This window comes from Clupea harengus, chromosome 12 (assembly GCF_900700415.2).
Source record: "Clupea harengus chromosome 12, Ch_v2.0.2, whole genome shotgun sequence".
Taxonomy (NCBI): Eukaryota; Metazoa; Chordata; class Actinopteri; order Clupeiformes; family Clupeidae; genus Clupea; species Clupea harengus.
The window spans coordinates 11202665-11227916 of record NC_045163.1 but is presented as its reverse complement, the minus strand read 5'-3'; the positions used below and the strand labels follow the sequence as shown (position 1 = coordinate 11227916).

The 25252-nt window shown below is 43.1% G+C and overlaps 2 protein-coding genes across 2 annotated transcripts; one reads left to right on the top strand and one right to left on the bottom strand.

Annotated features, from left to right (window-relative positions):
• Nucleotides 1-296: 296 nt before the first annotated feature.
• arrdc3b (arrestin domain containing 3b) lies at nucleotides 297-9015 on the bottom strand. The gene is made up of 8 exons (XM_012816967.3): nucleotides 8468-9015; nucleotides 6098-6179; nucleotides 5633-5780; nucleotides 5069-5171; nucleotides 4593-4849; nucleotides 3812-3974; nucleotides 3011-3150; nucleotides 297-2748 (listed from the first exon to the last, which is right to left on the bottom strand). Exons 1-8 carry the CDS (start codon nucleotides 8745-8747, stop codon nucleotides 2680-2682), a joined length of 1242 nt encoding a protein of 413 aa, XP_012672421.1. The 5' UTR covers nucleotides 8748-9015; the 3' UTR covers nucleotides 297-2679.
• A 10982-nt stretch (nucleotides 9016-19997) lies between these two features.
• On the top strand, nucleotides 19998-24936 carry nr2f1b (nuclear receptor subfamily 2, group F, member 1b). The gene is made up of 3 exons (XM_012814378.3): nucleotides 19998-21038; nucleotides 21502-22029; nucleotides 23759-24936. The coding sequence occupies exons 1-3, from the start codon at nucleotides 20618-20620 to the stop codon at nucleotides 24031-24033; spliced, it is 1224 nt and encodes a 407-aa protein (XP_012669832.2). The 5' UTR covers nucleotides 19998-20617; the 3' UTR covers nucleotides 24034-24936.
• Nucleotides 24937-25252: the final 316 nt, after the last annotated feature.

Sequence of the window (25252 nt, the reverse complement as noted above, 5' to 3'; positions counted from 1 at the left end):
TGTAGAGGGCTGGAACATTTATATAGATTCAGGGAGCTGTTTAAGGCTTTTTTATTTAGTTGAGTATGGGATTTCTGAAGTGGGATTAGTTATTAATGTGGATGGTCCTGTTAACACAGGGAAGAATTTCTCCCAGCTCCCCTCCCCACCGATTTCTCTTTTTTATACCAATCAGTGAGTTTCAAGACTGACTAGAGAGATTTCACAACTTCAAAAATGGTTTTGAAATAGAAAGTAGCAGTTGCTGTCTGAAAAATCTATCACATTCCTACAACAAAATAAGTCAACAACAGGAGTTTCAAAAATGGCTTCTTTATTTGAACACAAAATTATAACATAAAACATTCATCAACTGGCATAATACAGACAAAATAAGATAATATTATTAAAGCAGAAAACAAAAAGATATGAAACTGTACAAATAGTGGAAATATATACTAAAATAATATTGCACTTTTTTGTTTCTAAAAATTAGAATAAGCTTAATTCACACTCAAGAGGTAAGATAAACAAAAGCTTGTGTCATCAGGTATGGAGTTATATCGTTCAGAAGTGCACACACACTCTCGGTGCTCGTTCTTGTACAGGGGGGCGTGCAAGTCAACATGGGCACTAAAAGAGCAAAGCCACAAGGCTACTGAAACATGGCTCACAACAAAATGCCTGTGAGCAAGTAGACAACCCATGTGTGAGTGCAGATCGAGGAAAGAGAAACGCAGGACGCTAGTTCAGCCACAAAATAAATGCTTTCCAGACGATAATTATTCCCTTTTTCACTGAGAAGTTGCAATAGCCTGACAAAAACTCAAATAGTAAAACCTGGATGATAAGCTTGTAGTCTTTAACAAAAGAACTCGGATCAAGGAAACGGGCTTGTGCCAAGGCCACGCGGGCATGTGTTTGTCTTCACGCTGCCTCTACAGAGAGCTGCACTGTCTTGAGTAACATTTCGTTCATCAGAAAAGCACACAGACATGGTCACCATAAAAAAAAAAAAAAAAACACAAAAACAACTTGTAAACTTTCATGAATGAAGAAAAAAAAAAAAAAAACGTCTACCTAATTTGTTTCACTAAATCATGCCCGCATAGTTGTAATGCTTTCATAAGGTGTGATTAATTTCGCACACACTCAACCTTACAATAACAAAAGTGCTTCTTAATAGTTAAGGCTCAAACAGCCAAACTCCAACTGGTCTTGTGCACCATCGAATGAGTGAGAAAAACAAATGTAGAACTCATCGAGGAGCACATTCCCCTGTTCGCTTTCATTTGAACTGTGCTTTAATGGTACAGTCTAGTTTAACATGTCTCCAGGTCACTATGGACTCAACGTCATCCATGACTATCTGTAGGAGTCATTTCGTCGAGTAGAGAGAGAGAGAATTAGGACTAAAGAGGAATGTCATTCATTTTTTTTTATCTCACATATTTGTGCAGGTCTTCCTGACACTTCTCTCATGTCCTGCTTTTGCATCGACTGACAGTGCAGTTAAGGTCAAGACAGAGATAGAGAGAGATAGACAGAGATAGAGAGAGATAGAGAGAGATAGAGAGAGAGAGAGAGAGAGAGAGAGATAGAGAGAGATAGAGAGAGATAGAGTGAGCACACGTCACCTCTCGTCTTAAAAGTTTGGCAAGTGAGCAGAACACCTGAGAGAGACAGAGAGGGAGGGAGGGGGAGAGAGAGGGGCTGATGGAACAGCAATGCGCGCATGTGTGTGTGAGCTCTGTGGAAAGGCAATGTGGTGTGCGAGGACAGCTCAAAGGCATGGGGGTGCGTTTCCGTCTCATCTCGCACCACTCTACAGGAGGAGGAGGAGGAGGAAAGCTTCCTTCCCTCTCTTCACCTCCTCCCTCTGATCCCTGACCACACAGTTCAGCTCTGCAAACACTTTCTGCTCTTCACACACAACCATGACCAGCTAGGAAGCTTTTAGAAAACTTGGCGAAGAGGCCTAGTCTAGTTAGACAGCTGGTCGTTTTTTTTTTCTTTTTTTCTTTTCTTTGCCCTCTGAAGCGTCTTTCTTCTGTATTTGTTCTGTTTTGTCTTTAGTTCTGTTTACGCCACTCGGTTGGCTCTTACTGGGCTCTACTGCCTGAAGCCAGCAGTCTTGTTCTAGAGCGCGTGAGCACTGGTTATACTAACAGTGGCCATTAGGAGTGAACCACACAAACCCTGCTGCTAATAACAACAACAACGACAACAAAAAGAGAAAAACTCAGATGTGCAAAATCATTTCTGAGGCAGGAGGGGCATTTCCAACCCTGTTGCCCTGCGCAATGCAGGCCTGATGGTGTCCATGGTGACTTGGAGGATTGCAGAGGAGGGAGGGAGGTGGTAAGGGCACAATTTCTCAGTTTTGCAAAAAAAAATAAAACAAATGTCATTCAGCATGTGCCACAGTTAAACCAACAGTGGGAGGTCCCCTCCTTGGGCAAGCAGGTGCCTATGCTTATGCGAGCCGCGGGCGTGCCTGCCGTGGCCCGGGTCTGGGCCGGGCTTGGCTCAGCAGGTAGGCTTGTTCGGGTTGGTGGAGAATCCTGCTCTGTCTCTGCAGTGGAAGCTCTGGTCTCCGTCTGGTTGACGGGTTTCTTTTGCCTCTGGGCCCTCAGTGAGGAGGTGAAGCGTCTTGAGGAGGAAACAGCCTGACAACGCTGGACAGGCACTGGGGACACTTCAGCGAGACGGACAGGTGTCCGGACGCCTTTCCTCGGACCAGCAAGCTGGCTCTGGATTTGGATCGATCTAAAAAGATGGACAGAGAGCAGGAGAGAAAGACAAAAAAAAAAAAAACATAAACATTAAAACACAAGTTCTTCAGGAATTATTTTCAAATGTGCTCTCATTCCAATGAGCATCTCACCACTTATTTGTTTTCATAATAACTATTTTTTTCTAGTTCTCTTTCTATCTTTTCACATCTATAGGCTCTCATATCAATGAAATGTTTTTAGAATAAGTGGAGTTTTATTAGGACACGTAACAATGATTGACTGCTAGCTCTTACCACTGAGTACAGGGGAGGTGGTTGGAAGCGGAACTCCTGGATGTAGGCGAACATTGGGCCCTCCAGCTCGTCCCGTGCAGCCGTCAGGTCCAGGCTGGGCCTCTGCTCTCGGCTGATGCACTCTGAGTAACTTGGGGGAGCTGAGGTGGGGGAGGGGGTCAGATTAGATTAGAATAGGTTAGATTAGATTAGGTAAGGTTACATAACAACATTCTGTTCTTTGAGATAAATAGGTAATTTATGTTATGTTGCAACACAAGTTACATAAGAGTATCTTGAAGTGTGTATGTGTGTGTATTGGTTTGTGTATGAATGTCAATTTGTATACATGGGTACTGGTTTGTGTTTAAGTGTGTGTATAACTGTATTGATATTTGTGTTTTCTTATGTAAGTGTGTGCAGTTTGAAATGTGTGTGTGTGTGTGTGTGTGTGTGTGTGTGTGTGTGCATTGGTTTGTGTATGAATGTCAATTTGTGTACATGGGTACTGGTTTGTGTTTAAGTGTGTGTATAACTGTATTGATATTTGTGTTTTCTTATGTAAGTGTGTGCAGTTTGAAATGTGTGTGTGTGTGTGTGTGTGTGTGTGTGTGTGTGTGTGTGTGTGTGTGTGTGTGTGTGTGTGTGTGTGTGCATTGGTTTGTGTACGAATGTCAATTTGTGTACTGGTTTGTGTTTAAGTGTGTGTATAACTGTATTGATATTTGTGTTCGCTTGTGTAAGTGTGTGCAGTGTGAAATGTGTGTGTGTGTGTGTGTGTGTGTGTGTGTGTGTGTGTGTGTGGTTGGCACTGGAGCGTACCTTCTGGCCTTTCAGGCAGCGCCATGCCCAGCCAGCTCGTGGCCATGCTGCACTGACTGCTGACGGAGGAGGTTCTGCTGCCAAACGGGTGGAGCGGGATGGTGCCAATCACCAGGGGGAGGCTCAGTGACAGGTTGATGGCCCTGGGGATGTCCACGTACACCTGAGGGAACACACACACACACATTATGAGGTTAGATTCTCTGCATTAACTGTATGCCAACACTGGTACTAAAGGTTGCTAAAAATAGAATTACAAACTGGGTGACATTTTGGGCAGCTGTGATGGGCAACACTGCTGCCTAACAGCAACAATGAAACAAAAAGATAACCAGTGCACATAAAAAGATTTAACAATCCTCGTTCCTCCTTGACAGTATTGTTATTTGTCAGTATTTTTCCATGGAGTCATGAATCTTTGGGACTGTGATGGTTAGCTAATGTCACATCATGCATAAGGAAACGATTTCACCATTGAAATCTGTGAGCACAGGCTTGCCACACAGCCAAGCAAGGAAGCCTGGTTGTGTAAACAGGACACAGTAACCTATATTTAATGATCCTCTTAGCAGCACGGCTGGAGAAGGACAAGGCCACCGGAGCGGCGCTGCACAATTTCCATTCCAGTTCGGCTCAGTTTATAAATAGCTTGTTTGTGAACTTTAAGGGCTGTTCCAGTACAGGAAGGTGCCACCAACAACACCCACCCTGGCCCCCCTCCTCTCCTCTCCCCCACCCCACCCCCTCCCTCCACACGGCTGTTCTGGAACAGGAGGCTCACCATCAGAGAGTATTCCACTCGGATGATGCTGCAGTCCAGGATGGAGGGCGAGACGGGTGGGATCTTGAGCATTTTCCCATTCCAGGTGTCGGTCTTGCCGCTGGGCAGCGGATCTCCCCGCAGGTTGGCAATGAGCTGCTTGATCTCCTTCACTTTCCCTTTGGCATAGAAGGTCTGTGTTTGGTAGATGGCTGCCTTTGGCACGACCACGCGGGACGAGCAGTTCTCAATCTCCGCGAAGATCTGGATCGACTCGCCTAAAAACAAGAGCAGGCAAAATAAATAAAGACATGTCAGCCACTGACCTTCTTTCCAAATCCAGTTCAAATTGCATGCCTCATGGCTAAAACAAACAAGAGATCATAAACTCCCATAAATTATAAATCCAAAAATAAATCCCTTGCTGTGCATTTGTGTTTCTGTATATTTTTGGTTTGTGAAAGACTGAATATTCACTGATGGATATGGATACTCACCAGGAGTGTAGCCTCTCCTCTCAATTTTGGCACTTAGGGAAATGGGCCCTGAGGTGCAGAACCAGCAACACAGTGTCTTGTCCTTTGTGCCCGCCTGGGGAGACTGAGGGGAAACACACATACATGACCATGAGATGGAACCACACAACCAAGAGATAAAAACATATAAGGCACAAATATGATTACTGGATGAGGATTCTTGTGGTTGAATTTAAGTGGTTGTGTCATATTTCTACTGTATTGGATGAGAACCAAGACAATGTTAAAATGACATGTTTTTAATAAAGCCTGTGATATAATGTATAGGTCATACTAAGGCCTGTAACATTATGTCTAGGTGATACTAATACAGGCATCAACCCACATTAAGTGCTTAGTTTAGATTTGCAAGTGAGGGGGACAAAATAGAAATGTAAAATTGAAATAAACAATGAAAAATGGCTGAAATAATCAACAGCTCCAGAAAAGGCCAAATCAGTTTCGGTTTGCTGGCCCTGTGTGATTAGGAGGGAGCAGCCCTCCCGAGGATCCCCTGTAAAGGCTGAGGTGTGAACCAGGACTCACCAGCAGGAGTGGAGTGTTGATGTCGATGTGCTCAAAGACAGTGAACTCCTTCTTCACCTTCATGGGCAGGAGCCAGGGCCTGTGGAGCTCAGCCTTCACCCAGTAGCGCACGCTCCCGTGCTTCCCCTCGAAAGAGGTGGCCAGGGCCCTGAGAGAGAGAAAGAGAGAAAGAGAGAGAGAGAGAAGATATTTAAAAAAAACTGATATAGAAAAGGATATCGCTATGAAATATGTTTGTTTGACTGGATGAGAACACACAGTTATACAATTATATTTACTGTCACATTTCTGATGCTGATAAATGTGAAAGAATTAGTTGTCAAAGTTAATAACAAAGTGGCATGGTTAACAAAAGCTTCAGTCATTGTGCTTTGGAAACATTTTAAACATCGATTCATAAGATGTTAAAATATTTCACTGAGAAACGGCACAAAAACCACCGCATGGGGAAGGGGGGAGACTCACGTCTGTGGGAGTTCGAAGCTGAACGGGTACTCGTGTCTTCCAGTGTGAAGGATCGTCAGGCCCTCCTCAGGGTTCTCATCGTCTGGAAGAACAGAAAAGAGAATTCCAAATACATGCATACCATACCTGGCACATGCTTTACCTCAAGCCTCCTAAAGTCACAAACACAAAGAGAAAGAGAGAGACTGAGAGGTAGAGAGAGGGAAAGAGAGAAACACAGCTCCATTTTGTTGTAATATGGAGTACATTGATGTTTTTTTTTTCTTGCCCACAAACAATGTCACAGTGAAATGTCAAGAAAAACCAATACAAAGACAAACACTTATCCCCAGTTGAAAATAATTTATTATCTAAAGTAAAACAAAACAAAAATAAGTAATCACCAACTGGGTATCATCAAAACAACAAGTAAGCTTAACAACAGGGAGTGGCATTGCTTGGCAACATATTTTCTTTCAAAAATACTCATGCAGTATGAAATAGTGAGATAGAAATTCTGGCTTGTGTGAATTGTGATGTGTATCCTATGACCTGATTTTATAAGTATCACTATCAAATGTCTAGCTCAAAGGGGTTGAGAACAAAGGACCAAAGTCCTTCAAACCTAAAAACCCTTTCATATATTTAGTTCAAAACATACACTGCTTCACTGATTTTTTTAACACATATTCTATTGTCCGACTTTATTTCGGGCTGTTCCTTATTTAGGTCTTTTTCCTGCCACCTCAGCAATCCCATATGGTCTTAGCTGCAGCAGAAGTGCCGTAAACAACCACCCGGCTGTCAGTCAGGCAGCTTCCAGCCAGAGAGGACCGGACTAAACCGGCGCAGGCAGCTTCACTCAGCCGGATTTCCTCATGCATACATTACGAGGCGGCTTTCAGTTGGCGCAGCCCAACATGTTCTCTGTCTGGTACAGCCCCCTCTGTAGGGACATGTGTACTGCAGCATGGGTTTCAGTAGCTTAGCTCAGCCACATTCATTTTACGTAAACGCTGATAGAGAACCCCTTCTAAAAGTCATGCAGAACCCACAAAGAAGCAAGAAATAACTCAACACATCAATCAAAAATGAGGACAAAAGAGTTAAGTTCCAATCAAGCATCTTTTATTAATCTTCGACCGCAACAACTACATAGAACCTTTCTTCAAACCAACATGTACATTAATTTACAAAGCAAACATTCCATATCACGACAAGCAAATGTCGACATATAAGTTCACAAGATTCAGCCTATTTTCCTTAACAGATCTTTACACAAATCCCCCCCCCCCCCCCCCCCCCAAAAAACGTGCATACAAATAATATTAACTAAAATACAAACACAGTCCAGACCAACAAAAACGACCATAAGGCGAAACATCCATCCTTTCATCATGCGGAACATTTAGGCTAAGCCTATCCAAATAATACAATATCAAAGGCTTCTTATAAAAGGCTACTGCTACTGCAGAAAACGCCATGAGACTATGCTGTTTGGTTTACTTAGCAAAAATGAGCTAAGTCACATGAAATGAAAGAGACAGTGATTTCACATTGTTGTTCTCTGAAAACAAGCCATCAAAGGCAATAGAGCGAATACGCCAACAAAGTTGCCGAGTCCTCTGTCACTTTCTGCAAAGACATGAGGTCATCCAAGACACACGAGTACTTCAGCCAATCAGCGTGCAGAGTCGGCTTCCCCCACAGTTCCCCCTCCCTACCCACCATCCAGTTTCTGAACAGGTTTGAACCGCTTCTAACAAAGGTGCAAACTTACTGGAATCATCTGAAAATGTCATTTTCGACATGTTATTAAGGTTCTTTTTGAATATATCATTTACGTTTGACTCTCGAAACAACACCCTATGTTTGGCTGCTTACAACTTTATGAGTAACAACGTTTATTTGACTAACTGTAGCATCATTTGTGTCAATTGATGATGGGTTGTTGGTGGGGCAGTGGTGTGGTCCCGCATGCGATTCTTGATCATATTCGACCCAAATTCGAAGCTCTTCAAAGGGTTTTGGTATGATGATACATGTACTTCATTTTTTTCGTTGTTTTTCAACCGAGTCCCATTCATTAACCTACATGTTACAAGCATCCCATTGCTGGTGGCCTCTGCAATTCTGCAGTAGCTTGTGAAGTGAATTCTACTTTTGCAGTGGAAGACAATACAAAATTGGCTCCAAATGAATCACAATTATACCTTCTACGGTTTTAAATATCGTGATAAAACGTCAAATAACTAGCCTAAACGTGGACATTGAAGAAACATCTTTCCAGGTCAGTCAACAGCACCATGTTACACTAGCATGTTAAATGAAGCATCTTTCACTGACAGCCCATCCAGAACTACCAATAGCACAAATTCAGATGATTCTTACCTCTCTCATGTCCAATTAGGATGTCTCTGTGGTTTAAATACTCCACTTCTTCGGTGTAATTTTGCGTGTAGGCAGTGTTGGATCCAGCATTGCGAGATTCAGTCCAACGAACTTTAGCCAGTCCTTTGGCGTGGATGTTCAAGGATTTCACCCGAATTTCTCCGGTGACCTCGATGATAACTCTCCCTGACACTGAGTCCCCACTGGCAAAGACGGGGACGTTGCTGTCATTAAGACAGTCGTAGCTCACAAAGAAGCTCTTCACCTTTCCGAGCACCATGGTGTTAAGAAATCACCTTAACAGTAATTCAGATCTATAAAAAAAATCAGACCTCACTTGTACATGAGCGTGATCTTTCAAACACTGACCAGTAAGTTTGCCATGCAGAAAGGCTGCAGGCAGGATCAGTGCTATAATCTATGGCAAGTCATTTAGTTTTCAAGGCTTTCCTCACAGCGTGAATAGCTGTTATCTACTGCGTCTACTCTCAGTAGTCTCTGTTCACAGACGGGCTTTCACCAGGGTGTCTCACCAGTCTTATAGCACCGTTTGGTAAAAAAACAACCCTTCTGAGCATGCGCAAGCAATAGCAGTTATCTCCTTCCGCCTTCTCTTAGGTTAAGGGAGTTGGCATTGCAGAGTTTCGTACAAAGCAAAGCTGAACTGACTGGGCAGAGTGTGAGCTAAAACAACCACTGATCGTTTTCAACAACACCTTTTTATGCCATTTGCCCTCTTTATTTGTTTTTTGAATATGTGAAGAAGTAGATACGAGTGTAGGCTATTAAGCTATTGGTAACCAACTGTAGGCTCATGTCGTTCGTCCTCTGAGTCATTGCTCTTGTAGGCAGACTGACTGAGTAGTTTGTAAGGAACCCTCGGTTGTCGGGTAGATTTCACCCCATTCGTTGAGAAAACGTCAACAATACCTTATAGACAAAGGTTATAATATGTTGGCCACCACAGATATTAAACCCATAACTCTCCAATATCCAGCAAGAATTCAGTAGATCACAAGAGGTAGTTATATTCTAAATAGTCAAAGAATGGCCAAATGTTGTAAATGCTACTTAAACGATCTCTTCCATGCTATCTTTGAATAAAATGTTTATAATCCACTGTACTCTCATATCCTACGACCTTTTTATGCCATCTGCCGGTAGAAAATGGTATAGCACTACGCCGTCCACAATGTTTTCTTGAGTGAAAGAAAAAGTTTTCTATCAGTACATGAGCACGAAAGTGTCACTTTTATGACAACGGACTTAAGAAGGCTGTACGCATAACGACGAACCATTTTTCTTCAAATGCTGGGTCATTACAGCGTTTGGAAACATCCCCCGTGTTACCATGAAGCTATCAAGCCGTAATTAACATTTTAAATTGTGATGCATTGTTGTACCATTACCCATTTATTCCACTGATGCACCATGGGAACGTCTGGAAAACATTGCCAAAAAGAACTGAAAGCATTCAGCTACCTTAGCCAGCTGTGCTGAAACTGAGGTGTGTGGTGGCAATGCGTGTATTGTTGTTGTTATTGTTTGTGTTGTTAGGACAACAGGGTTTGTTAGGTCTGTTGAAACCCTATAAGGCATTGTTGATTTTGAAAACAGGATTATTGGCTGCAAAGCCTAGAAAAGGTTAGAGAATAGAATAGAAAAGCCTTTATTGTCATTGTATTCGCATACAATGAAATTTGAAGTGCTGCTCCTGTTGGTGCAACGAGGGACAACATATAACACAACAATAGTACAACTAGCTAAAACAGTACGAATAGCTTAAAAATATATATACTGTATATATATATATTTTTAAGAGTTCAACAAAGTGCGGTGGTATAGATTAAAGTACTTCCCTGAGGAACAATAAATACAGCAACAGTACTTCCCTGAGGTGCTTTACAGTAAATACAGTTTTGTTTATATGCATGTGTAAGGTAACTGAGATGGCATATGTGACTTGCAGTCAATAAAGTGATAAGTGTAATAATATTGTAATATTGCACGATGAAATTCTATGTTTAGTGCATGTCTGCATTTAGTGTTCTGATGGCCGTCGGGAAAAAACTGTTCTTTAGACGCATGGTCCTTGCTCTAAAGGACCTGTACCGTCTGCCTGAGGGCAGGAGAGTAAACAGGTGGTGGCCTGGGTGAGAGGAGTCTTTCAAGATGTTATTGGCCCTGCCAAGGTAGTGGGAGGGGGCAATGAATTCTAGGGAGGGCAGTGAGCAGCCAGTGATTTTTTGGACTGTGTTGATGACCCTTTGGAGGTCGCTCTTTTCTGCTGCAGTGCAACCGGAGTACCATGCCGAGATGCAGTAGGTCAGTACACTTTCGATAGTCGTGCGGTAGAAGGCCACCATCAGATTACACTCTAGGTTGTTTTTCATGAGTACTCTCAGGAAGTGTAGTCCATGCTGTGCCTTTTTGACTGTTTCTGAGGTGTTGGCAGACCGTGGGAGGTCATCTGATAAGTGGGCTCCTAGGAACTTGAAGGTATGGACCTTCTCCAAACAGTTCCCGTTGATGTGGAGTGGGGCCGGATCTGCACTTTGCCTTCTGTAGTCCAGAATTAATTCTTTAGTTTTTGTGGTGTTCAGTGACAGATTGTTGTCTGAGCACCACACTGTCAGTTTCTGTACTTCATCTCTGTACGTTGATTCGTCGTCTCTGATGAGTCCAATCACAGAGGTGTCATCAGCAAATTTAATGATGGTGTTGGTGGGATGGGTCGGAGTACAGTCATGAGTGCACAAGGAGTATAGTAGTGGGCTCAGCACACAGCCTTGCCTTGGAGCGTGATGGTGGAGGAGAGGTGGGGGCCGAGTTTCACAGTTTGTGGGTTGTTTGTGAGTGGCATGGTTTAAAAGTTTTGTCAATCAAAATGATCCAAATAAAAAATACCATATAACTTTAATGTAGGTCATTAATAGCCTATTCATGTATTTTCAGGTGGTAGTCCTGCTGAATTTTACCAACATACTATGTCATAAAGAAGTGTATGCTATCTTAGTGAGAGGAAAAGTCCTCGATTCTGGCGAAAGGTTGTTGAAATTTGAGCTCAACAGCCAATAAAATTGCACGCCTGCCTTGCGCTCCTGAAGCCAAGTGTTGATTGGTTGTAATAGTGTAACGCTCGATTCGAGCCACTTTGTTTGTTTCACCAGGAACTCCAGTTTTTTTGCGCGCCCACACACTGGACGCACAGCTAAAGCAACGTGTGCAGAATTTCGCGAAACTAAACAGATGTCCCTGTTGATCTGAATTAGAAGACAGAAAATTCACAGTTTGAAGTTAGATGAGGTGTAGATGAAATGATTCCAAACTAGAAAATTATGAATTATTTTACTTGTTTTGTGTTTTATTGTGACTTCTGTTTTTGGGACCCCTGCTTTATTGAGGCCCCTAGTGCATCTTCCTAGAAACGTACATTCATACACACACACACACATATATCAGAATCAGAATCAGAATCAGAATTCTTTTAATGGCCAAGTATATTTACATATACAGGAAATTATCTTGGTGGTTGGTGCATAGGACATAAAACACATAACATAACAACAAAATAGCAAAAACAAGAATAAAAGACAAATACAGAATATTAAATAATAATAAATTACTGTGAATTGGAATTGGCAAACCCAGAGTCAGTGTGATGCAGGGGGCTTGTTTGTGAGCACCACTGCCGTGGGGAAAAAACTGTTCAGGTGGCGCGAGGTTTTGGTCTTTACAGCCCGGAACCTACTGACAGATGGGAGTCTTTGGAATAGGTGGTGACCGGGATGGGAAGGATCAGCGATGATCTTGCATGCTCTCTTGCTGGTCCTGGAGTGAAACAGGTCTAGGAGAGACGGCAGGTCGCAGCCGATGACCTTCTCGGCTGACCGAATGATCCACTGCAGTCTGCCTTTGTCCTTTGCAGTAGAGGCAGCGAACCAGATGGTAATAGATGAGGTGAGGATTGACTCAATGATGGCTGTGTAGAACTTGACCATCACTTTCTGCGGCATGTTGAATTTTTTTAGCTGCCGAAGGAAGAACATCCTTTGCTGGGCCTTCTTGATTGTGGAGGTGATGTTCTCCGCCCACCTTAGGTCCTGTGCCATAATTGTTCCCAGGAATCTGAAAGACTTTACAGTGTTAACTGGGGAGTCACACATGATGAGGGGGATGGTTGGGGCTGGGCTCCTCCTGAAGTCTGCTACCATCTCTACTGTTTTTAAGGCGTTCAGCTCCAGGTGATTCTGGCTGCACCAGAAAGCCAGGCTGTCAACTTCTTTTCTGTAGGCTGCCTCGTCCCCATTGGAGATTAGTCCAATGAGGGTTGTGTCATCCGCAAATTTAAGGTGTTTGACAGAGGGGTGGCTGGAGGTGCAGTTGTTGGTGTAGAGGGAGAAGAGTAAAGGAGAGAGCACACAGCCTTGTGGGGCTCCAGTGCTGATAGTCCGGGGCTCCGAGACAAGCTTGCCCAGCCTCACACGCTGCTTCCTGTCTGACAGGAAGTCAGTGATCCACCTGCAGGTGGACTCAGGCACGCTCAGCTGTGTTAGCTTGTCTTGGAGGAGAGCTGGGGCGATGGTGTTGAATGCAGAGCTGAAATCCACAAACAGGATCCTGGCGTAGGTGTCGGGGGAATCAAGGTGCTGGAGGATGAAGTGGAGTCCCATGTTAATTGCCTCATCTACAGACCTGTTGGCTCTGTAGGCAAACTGCAGTGGGTCGAGGAGGTGGTTGGTGATGGCCTTGAGGTGGGTCAGCACGAGGCGCTCAAAGGTCTTCATTACCACAGAGGTCAGGGCGACTGGTCTATAGTCATTAAGGCCTGTGATCCTCTGCTTTTTGGGAACGGGGATGATGGTGGAGGTTTTAAAGCAGGCAGGGACCACGCATTCAGCCAGTGAGGTGTTAAAGATGTCCGTGAACACTGGAGACAGCTGGTCCGCACAGTACCTTAGTGTGGAGGGAGAGACAGCATCTGGTCCAGCTGCTTTGCGGGGGTTCTGTCTTTTTAAGAGCTTATTGACATCCCTCTCCTGAATGGAGAGGTGTGATGGGGGGGGGAGAGGGCTGTCATACATACATATATACATACAGATACATACATACATACATACATACATACATACATACATACATACATACATACACATATACAGTACATACATACATCCATGCATACATACTGTACATACACATATAGATACAAATAGATTGATTGATTGATTGAAAGAAAGAGAAAGATGTATGTATGTATATAGATACAAGGTTAAAATGCTTGACCTGTAAGTTAGTCAGCAGTGGTAACATGCCCTGTACAGGAGCAGCTGATTCACAATCTTTTCTATAGCACCATGGAGTGCATTTGTGTCCAACAGATGGCAGTGTTGCTCCACAGGATCTGCTTGTTTACTAAGGCTGTGGATATCGAGGGGCTGTTCGTAATGGGCCTATATGGCAGCGTTAATATAATTCCTTTGACTTGCATACTTTTTCAGCCGTCTTAGCTGCGATGTCACTTACGATAAATATTTTAATTACACTACATATCAAAACTCTGCTGTCAAAGAACAAAGAAAAATGTAATAATGTAACATACATTAGAATAATGTAACATACAGAAAATGTTCCATACTGCCAAAATAGTGTGGTGTAGGCCTACGATGTGTTTTGACAACTTTTTAATCCTAACACATATCATAAACCTTTTTGTCATTATATACTAACTCACCAATCTTTGGGAAAGTATAAGTTGTGCTAAGATACTTGGACCAATTGAACCAATACTGAGCAGGGACGTTGTCTTGCTTGCTGGCAACATTCGATAAATAACTGTTATAAAGTCAATTAAGTAATTTGGTTGTGAACCAAACTGCTTGGTTGCTTGGTTTACTCAAAAAACAAGTCAGGTTTTCTGAAGGACATTGCTGGAGTTGAGTGCTTTGTATCATCTGGCCATCCAGATTTAGGCCCACATAGAATTACACATTCCCACTGCACAGAATTACACATACAAGTAAGCTCACACATGCAGAACATATCCATCAATTCGTTCTAGTTATAGAGTCATGTGAGGGAGGCCAAGGCTATTGAGCTGACGGCAGCCTGAGAGGAACATTTGGGCCGTTGATTGACAGGTGCTTACAATAAGTCCAATGTTCCTTTTCACTGGCTGATTGAGCTGGAGAGCTACACAGGGACTTGGGTTCACCAGAGACACCGACACCAATTCAGCAGCATCAATCACGCCGCCAAAAGACTCACAAACACACAGACACACACACAGACACACACACACACACACACACACACACACACACACACACGCACACACACACACACACACACACACACACTCTATCTCTCTCTCTTTCTTTCACACACATACCAGCACAGGGTGGTGTGAAGGAAAAACATTTCTTGTGTTTTTAAAAACATGTACAGCATTACCTGATTGTTGTCAAGTAAGGTTTAAAACTCACACTACAGAAGAGAGATATTTACAGTAAGTATTTTGAATTAAGAAACACTTCACATGATAAATCATTGTGGAGGAACTGTATTAAGCCATTGCTTTATATTTGAAAGGTCTTATGTGATCAAAGATGTGATAAAACTTAGAACTTATTAAGATGATTAACAAATGTCATTCTCATTCAACAGTTAACACTGTAATAGCAACATCATCAGACATTTTCCTTTGCAAATTATGTAGTTTTGAATGCGCTCTGCTGGGATTTGCGTTCATTCAAATCATATACATCAATCATTGCTTTTTTGCTATCACAAGCGATTGCAGTTACATCTGTATAATAAAATCCTAGTGGTAAGTCGGCCATGTTCATTTAGAAGCGGCCCATTGTTTTCCCAGTTGCAGTTTCTCTGTCGATGTTCAGATACGTTTAAGGACCGCAGCCTCGTGGGAGCAGGAGGGGTCAAAGAGAAGCATTGGCCATGACTGAGATGATGGATCCATCTCTTCCTCTTTTCTATGCAATTAACTCTGAGCGCTTTTATCAATTTTATCCCCCTCGAGTCCTGCCAGGCCACATCTCCAGGGGTCAAGAGTCACTGGTCCAGTTCAGAGGTCAGTCTCTCTATTCAAATGAGAAAGTTTACAAAAATCCCATGAATAAAGGAAAGGGACAATGGCTATTTTACCCCTGTCTGTCACTGCAGGTCCTACTGAGCCTGGATGTATTGTTGATTTAGGTAAACGGAGGGGGAATGATTATTTAATCATTTCCTTTTGTAATTTATCTTGATTTCATATCACAAGAGGGCGAGTATTCAGATAATTCCTAAATTCCTAACCTATGTGCATTCTTGGATGAAAATGTACAATAAAAACCCTCAAAGGTTCTTCAGGTTTTCTTCACAGGAGAACCTTTGAAGACAATCGTTCTTAAAGAACCCTTACAGGTACTAAACAGAATCAGTAAGTGTTCTAAATCTAACCTTTGGGAACAGTAGAATATTCAAGGTTTCTCCAGTGAGGACGAGTCAGCTGGCATGCTGCACAGGACAGTCTCAGTAAACATACATGTACTCTTGTGTCAACACTCTCTCCAGGCAAACAACGCTAGCACACAGCATGCTAGCACACAGCTAACAGAGGGGGCTCTAAAAATGTTTTCAGACCCTGACAGGGAATGTGTGTTTGGGTAAGTGGTATTGGAGGAGCAGCTGGCTTGACAGTTTTCCCACACTGTCACACTGAGCCATAACAGCCAGGGAATACGGAAGCTTCCACCTGCGTGAATGACAAACTGACAGACTTTCTACCCTGTAATACAATTCTGTGTTTGTTGTTCTTGTGCCTCACTGTGTTGCGTCATTGCACCTATTTCAAAGTTTTTGCTTATATGTTTTTATGCATAACGACTGTTTTCCACAGATGAAGGCTGATCACTGGTTACTTCACAGACTCACTTTACTTCTCACTGACACCAAGTTTAATATGTTTATCATGTACCAGAAACTCTGGTGAAGAATTAAACAAACAGTTTTGCTGCATTTTAAACTGCAATTGAGGGGGGGGGGGGGGAATCACCTACTTTTAACACAAAGGGTTGGTCTCAGTGTTGGCTAACCAGCAGTTTATGGGTTTACTGGCCCCATTAACAGACCCTAATGACAGTTAATTGTACTGGGTGGAAATCTCGACCCTTAACTGACCCCTTATCTTCCTCTGAACATGAAGAGCAGGAATTTATGGGGGAAAATGACTCCTCTTACTTGCTCATGCTGATGCAAATCTTTATTTTTCTGTTGCATAGTACTATGGGGTAAACCTATATGATAAGCATGTAGCACCTCACTCCTTTAGCTAGCTTCTCTGTCTAGCATCCCCCAGTCGATAGAGCAGGCCTACTATTTTATTAGTGATCAATATGGAGGATATCCATCAATATAACCTTCCCCCCACTCTGATTGAAATAGAGAGATTAACATGCGTGCTCGTCCACTGCGCGCTAAATCTTCACATGAAAAGTGGAGCCCGCAGTCGCAAAGGTCGTGCCCTCAGACACGCTGTCTGTTTCAGAGGTCAGGGCCAGGGCTCGTGGGCTGCCCAGAAAGATGCTGACGCTGGACAGGTTGTGCACCACAGCCGAGCCGCACTTGGACCAGAGCCATGTTGGATCTGTGCCAGGATCATTAGCAGCAGATTTAGGCTATCTGACCAAATGTCTGTACTTATGAACGAACGGTAACATGGCTTAAGGCCTCCCCATGTAGATCGCAACAGCTCAGAGAAAGAGGGCAAAAAAATGAATGTAAATGAATGCAAATGACTGGACTGACAGCACATTGTTAAGATTGCATTAGACTCAAGCAACACTGCAGTGTATCGCCTGTCTTCTTTTTACTCAGGTGGAGACATTCCATGATATCACTTTTGTCTTATTTTCTCCTCACTTTTCACTGTGAGTTTTTGTTATTGCTTTTGGCTCTATTTATATCTTCACAACTACAGAAACTTTCAGTCCCAAAGCTGTGTATTGAAATAACCCTTTTTGCTTTTCCTTGTCTGGGGTGATGAAAAGATACACCCAAATTTTCCCTCTGACAGAATGCTTCCTGTGCGAGCTATGGATTCTCGTCTCCGAAAACCATACATGCTTTGATAGCACATATTTCCAGACATCAGAGTAATGAATATCTCCTTTTACCCACCCCTTAAAAGGCTGAGCAGTTACCCACTGGCAGCCTTAAGAGGCAGGCTTAAAGCCATCAAGACGGACATGAATTAGAAATGTTTCATTGATCTGTCGGAAGTCCGCCTATGCCCTGAACCTGCGCTCAAATATATAATGGTGTTATCCACACACTGGTGTTTTTTTGCCCGTGTGTGATGCTACTTTATCCACCCATCCAATCTCGCTCCTACCCCCCATCTGTTTATGTTTGGATTCCGAGTGAAAAAGGGTGCGGAGTGGCCATGAGGTCGTGGGGGTCACACATCTGCATGTGAGATGCGATGCCCTTTGACACGGCGAGCTTGCCCTCTTGGCTCCGCGGGCCTTTGTTACATAAAGTGTCAGCGCTGGCCCCTAACCCTGCTGATTTAGAGGCTTACCTTCGGCCGGCCGGCCAGCTGCTTTAGTGCTGCGCAGAGCAAGGCTGCAATAGATTACCCCCACCACCGTCACCACAATCCCCCCACCAGCACCACCATTAAAGACACGATGAAATCCCACAAATTTAGGGGTCCAAGTAGAAAGGCACTTACAGATTGAGGCGTTCTCTTGAGAACTGGGGGGGGGGGGGGGTTAGTAGCACAAAAGGATTTTGAGGATTTGTATTACATTATAACATAATTTGGGTTAATCTAACTTCCATACTGCTGTATATACTGTACATACTGTTCCATACTGGCTTGTCCTAGAGTTTAAGCAGTTAGGAGGTGACTGTTCCCTTGTCACAGCGAGTCATGAGTGCTGGCAAAGGGAAGTCATGAACGGAGACGATCTTTGCCAAAGTCCTGCGGATCAATGCGGGTCGATCATCAGACAGAATGACATCAAGTCTGAGCACCTCCTTGTCTAGGTGGGTGTCCTAAAGAGCCTTGTAGTGTTCTTGCTGGCGCAACAACCCTCATTTAGAAATACAGAGAGAATCATTTTCAAAGCTCTCTCTTAGTCACGATCCCTATGGGGCTATGAAGCATGTGAGAGACATGAAACCCTGCTGTGAAAGACTAATTTAGTTGAAGCAGCACCCTCCAAAGAGACAGTATAACAGCAACCCCTCCACAGAAGCATTTGGAGAAACATTAACCTCTCAAATAGTTATGCTTTGGAATCTTGGCTATTTTTTCAACAGCCAGGGTTTGGGGTAACGGCTCAGGATTGCTCTCAGTGACCTCTCACCTCTGACCTCTATGGCTGTGTTGTTGTCTGTGCTCATTGGTTCCCTTGACCCATTAACCTGCACTGCTCTGCAACTCGCTTTCAGACGAAACACCAACTTGGTCTTCCACATCGTTGCAGAAACTAGAGTACAGCTAGTATGGACCTGGCCCAGATCCGTTTCACAGTCGGGTTCTATCTGGGCTGCACTACTTCACATGGTCCTATTTGTCACAGGGGGGTCTGTAGAATCGGCCGCCATTCAAAGCCAGCTCTGACCTCTGCACTCACTGAATTAAATATGAGATTTTCCGCTAGCAGTGGATCCTCACCATCATTACCACAGAACACCTCTTTTTTCCCTCAGAGAATCTCTATAAAGAACATGCACAATAGTTTCTCCCTCATTTAAATGGGGACAAATTGCCAATAGCAAGTACTTAGGTTTTAAATGAAAAGAAAGCGAATTATGTGGACTGAAAATGTTATGTCTCATTGTGCTAGTGCAAATAGGACTGGAGTATGTAAACGTCCTTCTACTTACACCAGATGGCAGCCCTGGCCGTCCATCCCTAGCTATACGTCGCCTCACAGTTATTCAGTGGAGGATAAATTACGCTGTTGGAGATGTGTACAAGAATATAATCTTTTAACAAATAAAACTGCGTTTGAAAAATCACGCAAACACGCATTTAAAGGAATTAATCATGAACAATAACATTGGCGATTAATTTTGAACGATGTAGGATTGAATACATTTAATTGTAAAGTAATTGTCATTGTGCAATCTAAATGTAGACATCACAGGTTCAAAAGAAACCCCTCTGAATCCCACTGAATGAAACGGTTGGCTGCTCTTTACTAGAACCGCACTATGCTTCAGTAACCTTATGCAGTTGACAAATTACAATCTCCAGCTAGTCATGTGACTGTCTTTAACACGAGTAAAGACGTCTCTCGTTCTCTGTGAAAACACGAAAAAGAAAAACAGCCCTAGACATTAAGCATGGGTAAGTGAACTAAATGCGCTTGATGATGGGTGCCCCGTCTCTGACTTTCAAGAACATGTGGGGCCGTGTAGCCAATCAAACGGAGCGCATGTGCGGCTTGGAGCCTCCCCCACTTCCCTCACTACCTGGCACCGCGCAGTTCCTGTGGAGCAGACCAGTAGCCCTCCTAGTGGGCGTCTGTAATAGCCACAGTCTAAGGTGTGGTTATCGCTATTCAAACAGTCTTCGCTGTCGTTCATGTCAAAGTTCGCTCTCCAAGGACTTTTGCACGGATACCCGAAGTGAGGATAGCCCGACACGGAAATGCAAGACTTTTGAGCATGTTCCGTGAGATACACTGTCCTCTCTTTACATCTCAATCTATCGTGCCTGGGAGGTCGTAACTAGCAGCCGACCACAGTCCCCATTGATTCCCCTACATAGGAGTGTGAAGAAGACATGGAATTTTAGTCCGCATTTTTCTGCCTTTGACGAGGGGCGACCGCGCCTTGCTTGGAGTTTCGCAGGAGTTTTCCTATGTGAAATGTATCATTGATTTTAATGTTTTCTGGCTCTCTTCCCTCCAAGACGGTATTTCTGTTCACATTGGCTGCTTTCCCTGCGTTTACCTTTGATCGATCCCCTGGATGGCCGGACAGCGATTTGCATTGGCCTTCAGCTGGTATTCTGAATGTATTGACCGCAGCAGTTGTATTGCATTCGATCTTACTGTCTGATCATATCCAATCTCAATCCCTTAAACCCGCAGAAATTACAGGAGACTCCAGTTCGCGTTAGATCGCGTCATGGCAATGGTAGTTAGTGTGTGGAGAGATCCACAGGACGACGGGGTGGGGGGTACCCTGAGCGGCCACAACCCACTCGCTCAGCCGATTAGAGACACCCGCCTGGCCGCTTCGGCAGCACCGCTCACGCCGCAAACTGGACCCCCTTCAACGCCTGGGACCGCGGAGGACAACAAGAGCTCAGGCCCTAGCTCTGGGCAAGCTCATATTGAATGCACGGTGTGTGGAGACAAATCCAGCGGAAAGCACTACGGCCAGTTTACGTGCGAAGGATGCAAAAGTTTCTTCAAAAGGAGTGTGCGCAGAAACTTGAGCTATACGTGCCGGGCCAACAGAAGCTGTCCAGTGGACATGCACCATCGGAACCAGTGCCAATACTGTCGCTTTAAGAAATGTTTAAAAGTTGGGATGAGACGGGAAGGTGATTATAATATTCATATTTTTCTTCCTCCACAGATACAACTCCTTAAGCTACATTCACAAATGCCGATACTATCCTTCAGTGAGCAGGCATAAGAATGGGTTTTGGCCTTATTAAGCGTAAGATATTGTGTTAATAGGCCCACTTATAAGTATTCATGTATTTTTTCGTTTAGCAATAATATTACGTATACGAGATTGCGTATACACGTGGATTAAGTTATTTTTCACTATAACTAAATACAGGTTATTGTAAGATATAATAAATGCTGTATTTGTGTGTGTTGTCATCTATTTTTGTATGTGTGTGTGTGTGTGTATGCGCGCGTGCACGTGTGTCCTCGCAATATTTACTGATAAGCTCCATCATCTGCTATTTGATATTGTTGCGTAAACACTCATGTAATTTGTAATTTGAGTGTTTTGGATGCACATTTCCTCTCCTCTCTCTCTCTTTTCGTCAGCGGTTCAGAGAGGAAGGGTGCCTCCAACCCAACCGGGTCAAGGCCACTACGCGCTGGCCAACGGTGACCCCCTCAACGGCCACTGCTATTTGTCCGGATACATCTCCCTTCTGCTCCGCGCGGAGCCTTACCCGACTTCCCGCTACGGGAATCAGTGCATGCAGCCCGGTAACATCATGGGCATCGAGAACATCTGCGAGTTGGCGGCCCGACTGCTCTTCAGCGCCGTGGAGTGGGCCAGGAACATTCCCTTCTTCCCGGACCTGCAGATAACGGACCAGGTGTCTTTGTTGAGACTGACGTGGAGCGAGCTGTTCGTGCTGAACGCAGCGCAGTGCGCCATGCCCCTCCATGTGGCCCCGCTTCTGGCCGCCGCGGGACTCCACGCCTCGCCCATGACCGCGGACCGGGTCGTGGCCTTTATGGACCACATCCGCTTTTTCCAGGAGCAGGTGGAGAAGCTGAAGGTCCTTCACGTCGACGCAGCCGAGTTCAGCTGTGCCAAAGCTATCGTGCTCTTCACTTCAGGTAAAAACATGGCTGATAAAGGCAGTCTGCTTCGTGTGGGGAATTTCGTTGTTTTAATGTGTAGTCGGAAAAAAAAAAGAGTAAGAGTTTGAATAATTATTACTGATTACTAATTTGTTATTGATCGGACGTCATTTAGCATTCTAACATCCCACATTGACAATTAGCCAATGGTGATTATGACGAGTGCTACAGGGATACACGTAGGACCATAAACATTTTATATTGTAGCTCTCTGGAGATCTTACGGCCTAGTTCTTGTTTAAATCATTCCTCAAATCAACACTGAAAGGCTGTGACCCAACTGACCTTAATGTAATAAGTTAGGCGGCCCCAGATGTCCTCCTGTCCTAATGTCACCTGCTGACAGTATCGCCTTCACATGTGGCCTCTATTTGTGATGTTTCCGTACTTCAGGTGTAGACTGTTTTAATTCACACACAAAAATGTTGTTGCAGTAGCCTTTTATAATGAGGTAATTCAAATACCTATTATTATTATTATTATTACAATACTGATTATTATTACTATCATAATTATTATTATTAAGTTTATCATTATTATTCGTAGTAATAGTAAATCTTACATATTTTTTTATTAAGTAGGCTATGTGTAAGGGAGACCAGGTACAGTCTGCTTTTTTCTAGCCTACTTTTCGTCTTGTTGCAAAAAATCGGCATAAGTGATACATTTCATATTAACATATATGCAACATACATCTTTCGTCTCTATATTTACTTTAATAATTCAAGCACATGTGCCTTACTTTTCCTAATTTCATCTAAATGCACAGAGTGCCATTGGGGGCAGTTGTAACGTGTTGGGGACAGTTGTAGCAGTGGCCGAGAGGACTAGTGTAATGCCAGTTTGAAGGGGTAAAGTAAAATTTACGGTAACAGCCATACATTATTCAAACAAAAATAGGGGTGGATAAGGGTTTTCCTGTAGGTTTGAGTCTTTACAGTGCTTGTTTTTAAAATACCAGTGAGATAGTCGCTTAAAAACCAAGGGTGTTACATTTTCGCAAAAGTGGCCAGGCTATTTCACTTGCTAGCTACCCTTACTGGTTTCAACCCAATTGTAATGCGTGTTACAATTGTCCCCAGCCGATCTCTCCTAATATTTGAGAACATATTTGGAATGGAACACATAGTATGTAGCTAAAAATTATACTAGCATCCAGTTCGGAAATCACTTATCACGACCACTTGTTACTGTGTTGCTGTCAAAACGCATCAGTTGTGCAGCTGGAATTTTGAACTTAGCATGCTGATGCCATTACACATGTTTGTGAGTTTCATCGCATTACGTTCGACACAAGCTGAGAAATTCAGTTACAACTGTCCCCGTGTTACAACTGTACCTGGTCTACCCATTACTCTTTAGCAAAAAGGAAGGAGTGTATACATATATTACATTTAAGATATCAAAGTAAAAATAGGTTTAAAATATATGTGTTGCTTCAATATCCATGTAAGTCATCAACACATTTATTTATTGCACTCACGTTTACCCCATAAAGATATTTCACTAGGCCACATATTTTCAGCAGGCCTTTAGACTATATAGCTGCCGAGTTCTATTACAGGTGTTTATTTTTAGACTACTGTGAAACTATGAAAACATTGGTCTTAGGTTTGTGATATTTTTAAGCTGTGCTCTGGCTTTTTGTGAAGATTGAGATGTACATATGAACAGACATGTATCATTCTCTCTCTGGGATGCGCAGATGCCTGCGGCCTGTCGGACGTGGCTCATATCGAAGGCCTCCAGGAGAAGTCTCAGTGTGCCCTTGAAGAGTACGTGAGAAGCCAGTACCCCAACCAGCCAACGCGCTTTGGTAAACTTTTACTGCGTCTCCCTGCCCTCCGCATGGTGTCCTCCTCAGTAATCGAGCAACTTTTCTTCGTCCGGTTGGTAGGTAAAACACCTATCGAGACGCTTATCCGAGATATGCTGCTGTCTGGAAGTAGTTTCAGTTGGCCATATATGTCCATGCAATGACACTAACCAGAGTGGACTATAAATTATGGGGAACTGACTGCGAGCAGGTGATAAGGCAACATCCGATATTACACAAAAATATTTGTGTCGCTTTCTCGTGGAGGAATGACAAAAAAAAGACTTGACCTATGTTGCAGTCAATCTTAATTTACACAAGCACTTGTTTTTTGTAGCGTGGAATGCTAAAAACAGTTATGTTCACTTTCTTTTTTTGTACAAAGTTTATTAAAAATGTGCAACAGATTCAAGATTCGATATGAAACAAATGTCAATCGTTAAAATGTCCTTCGTCAGTGTCTTTTAAAAACGACTCTTTGTTGTACACATGTTTTAATGTAGTTTAATTATTTGTTTCATACTTTAAATAAATAAATATTGTTTCAAATGAAACTTTTGAAACCGAAGCAAAAAGGATATACAAAACAAACTGTGTGCGCTTTGGAAATAGTACGTGGTCGGAACTAATGCTTTGAAAATGCAACTTCAGACTTACCTCATTAACGTTTAAAGGCGAGGACAATGGATTCATAAATGTATTTATTTGTCACTATTTGTATATTTATTTCCTTGCTTAGATGTTTGTTCAGTGATAACTCAACTTCCCTTGGGTATTTAAATCTTGTGAAGGACTACCCACAGTGGCACTTGTAACAGCTGTTTGCAGTGTCTTTTCAATTAACCCATTTTGTTTTATAATCTGTTTATCTTTGATATCTTCTTACAGCTAACACTTGTTTGCAATAATATGTGGTTGAGCAATGTACAGTATTATGTGCCTGAATTGTAAAGATATGGTCCTGCAATTAAATCATTGCCATTGATGATTCAATCGGGCTCAACGAGAGGAGCTGCATTGGTTTGATGTACAGAGCAACATTTCATTAAACAGATTTTTGGGTCCAGTTGGTGTTTCATGTATTATTGAATTACGGCCAATGCTGGCTTTTCATCTTTTAGATGGATGAACCACTCCTTTTACGCAGGTCTCCTAGGGATTCCCCTGTAACAAGGAATAGCTGAGATACTGTCTCCTGTAAGTCGGGTGTAGCTGCAGCCTAATCCGCCATTGACACCTAATAGTGGGAGAGAAACCGCAGTGTTCTTTCTGTGATCTTCTGTAAAAAAAAAGAAAATCTTTTAAATTAATGACATTGATCAACATAAGGCCTCGAGCCATGATCCCAATATGGCAGTCATCTGTTGTTTGATCTCTGGCGTT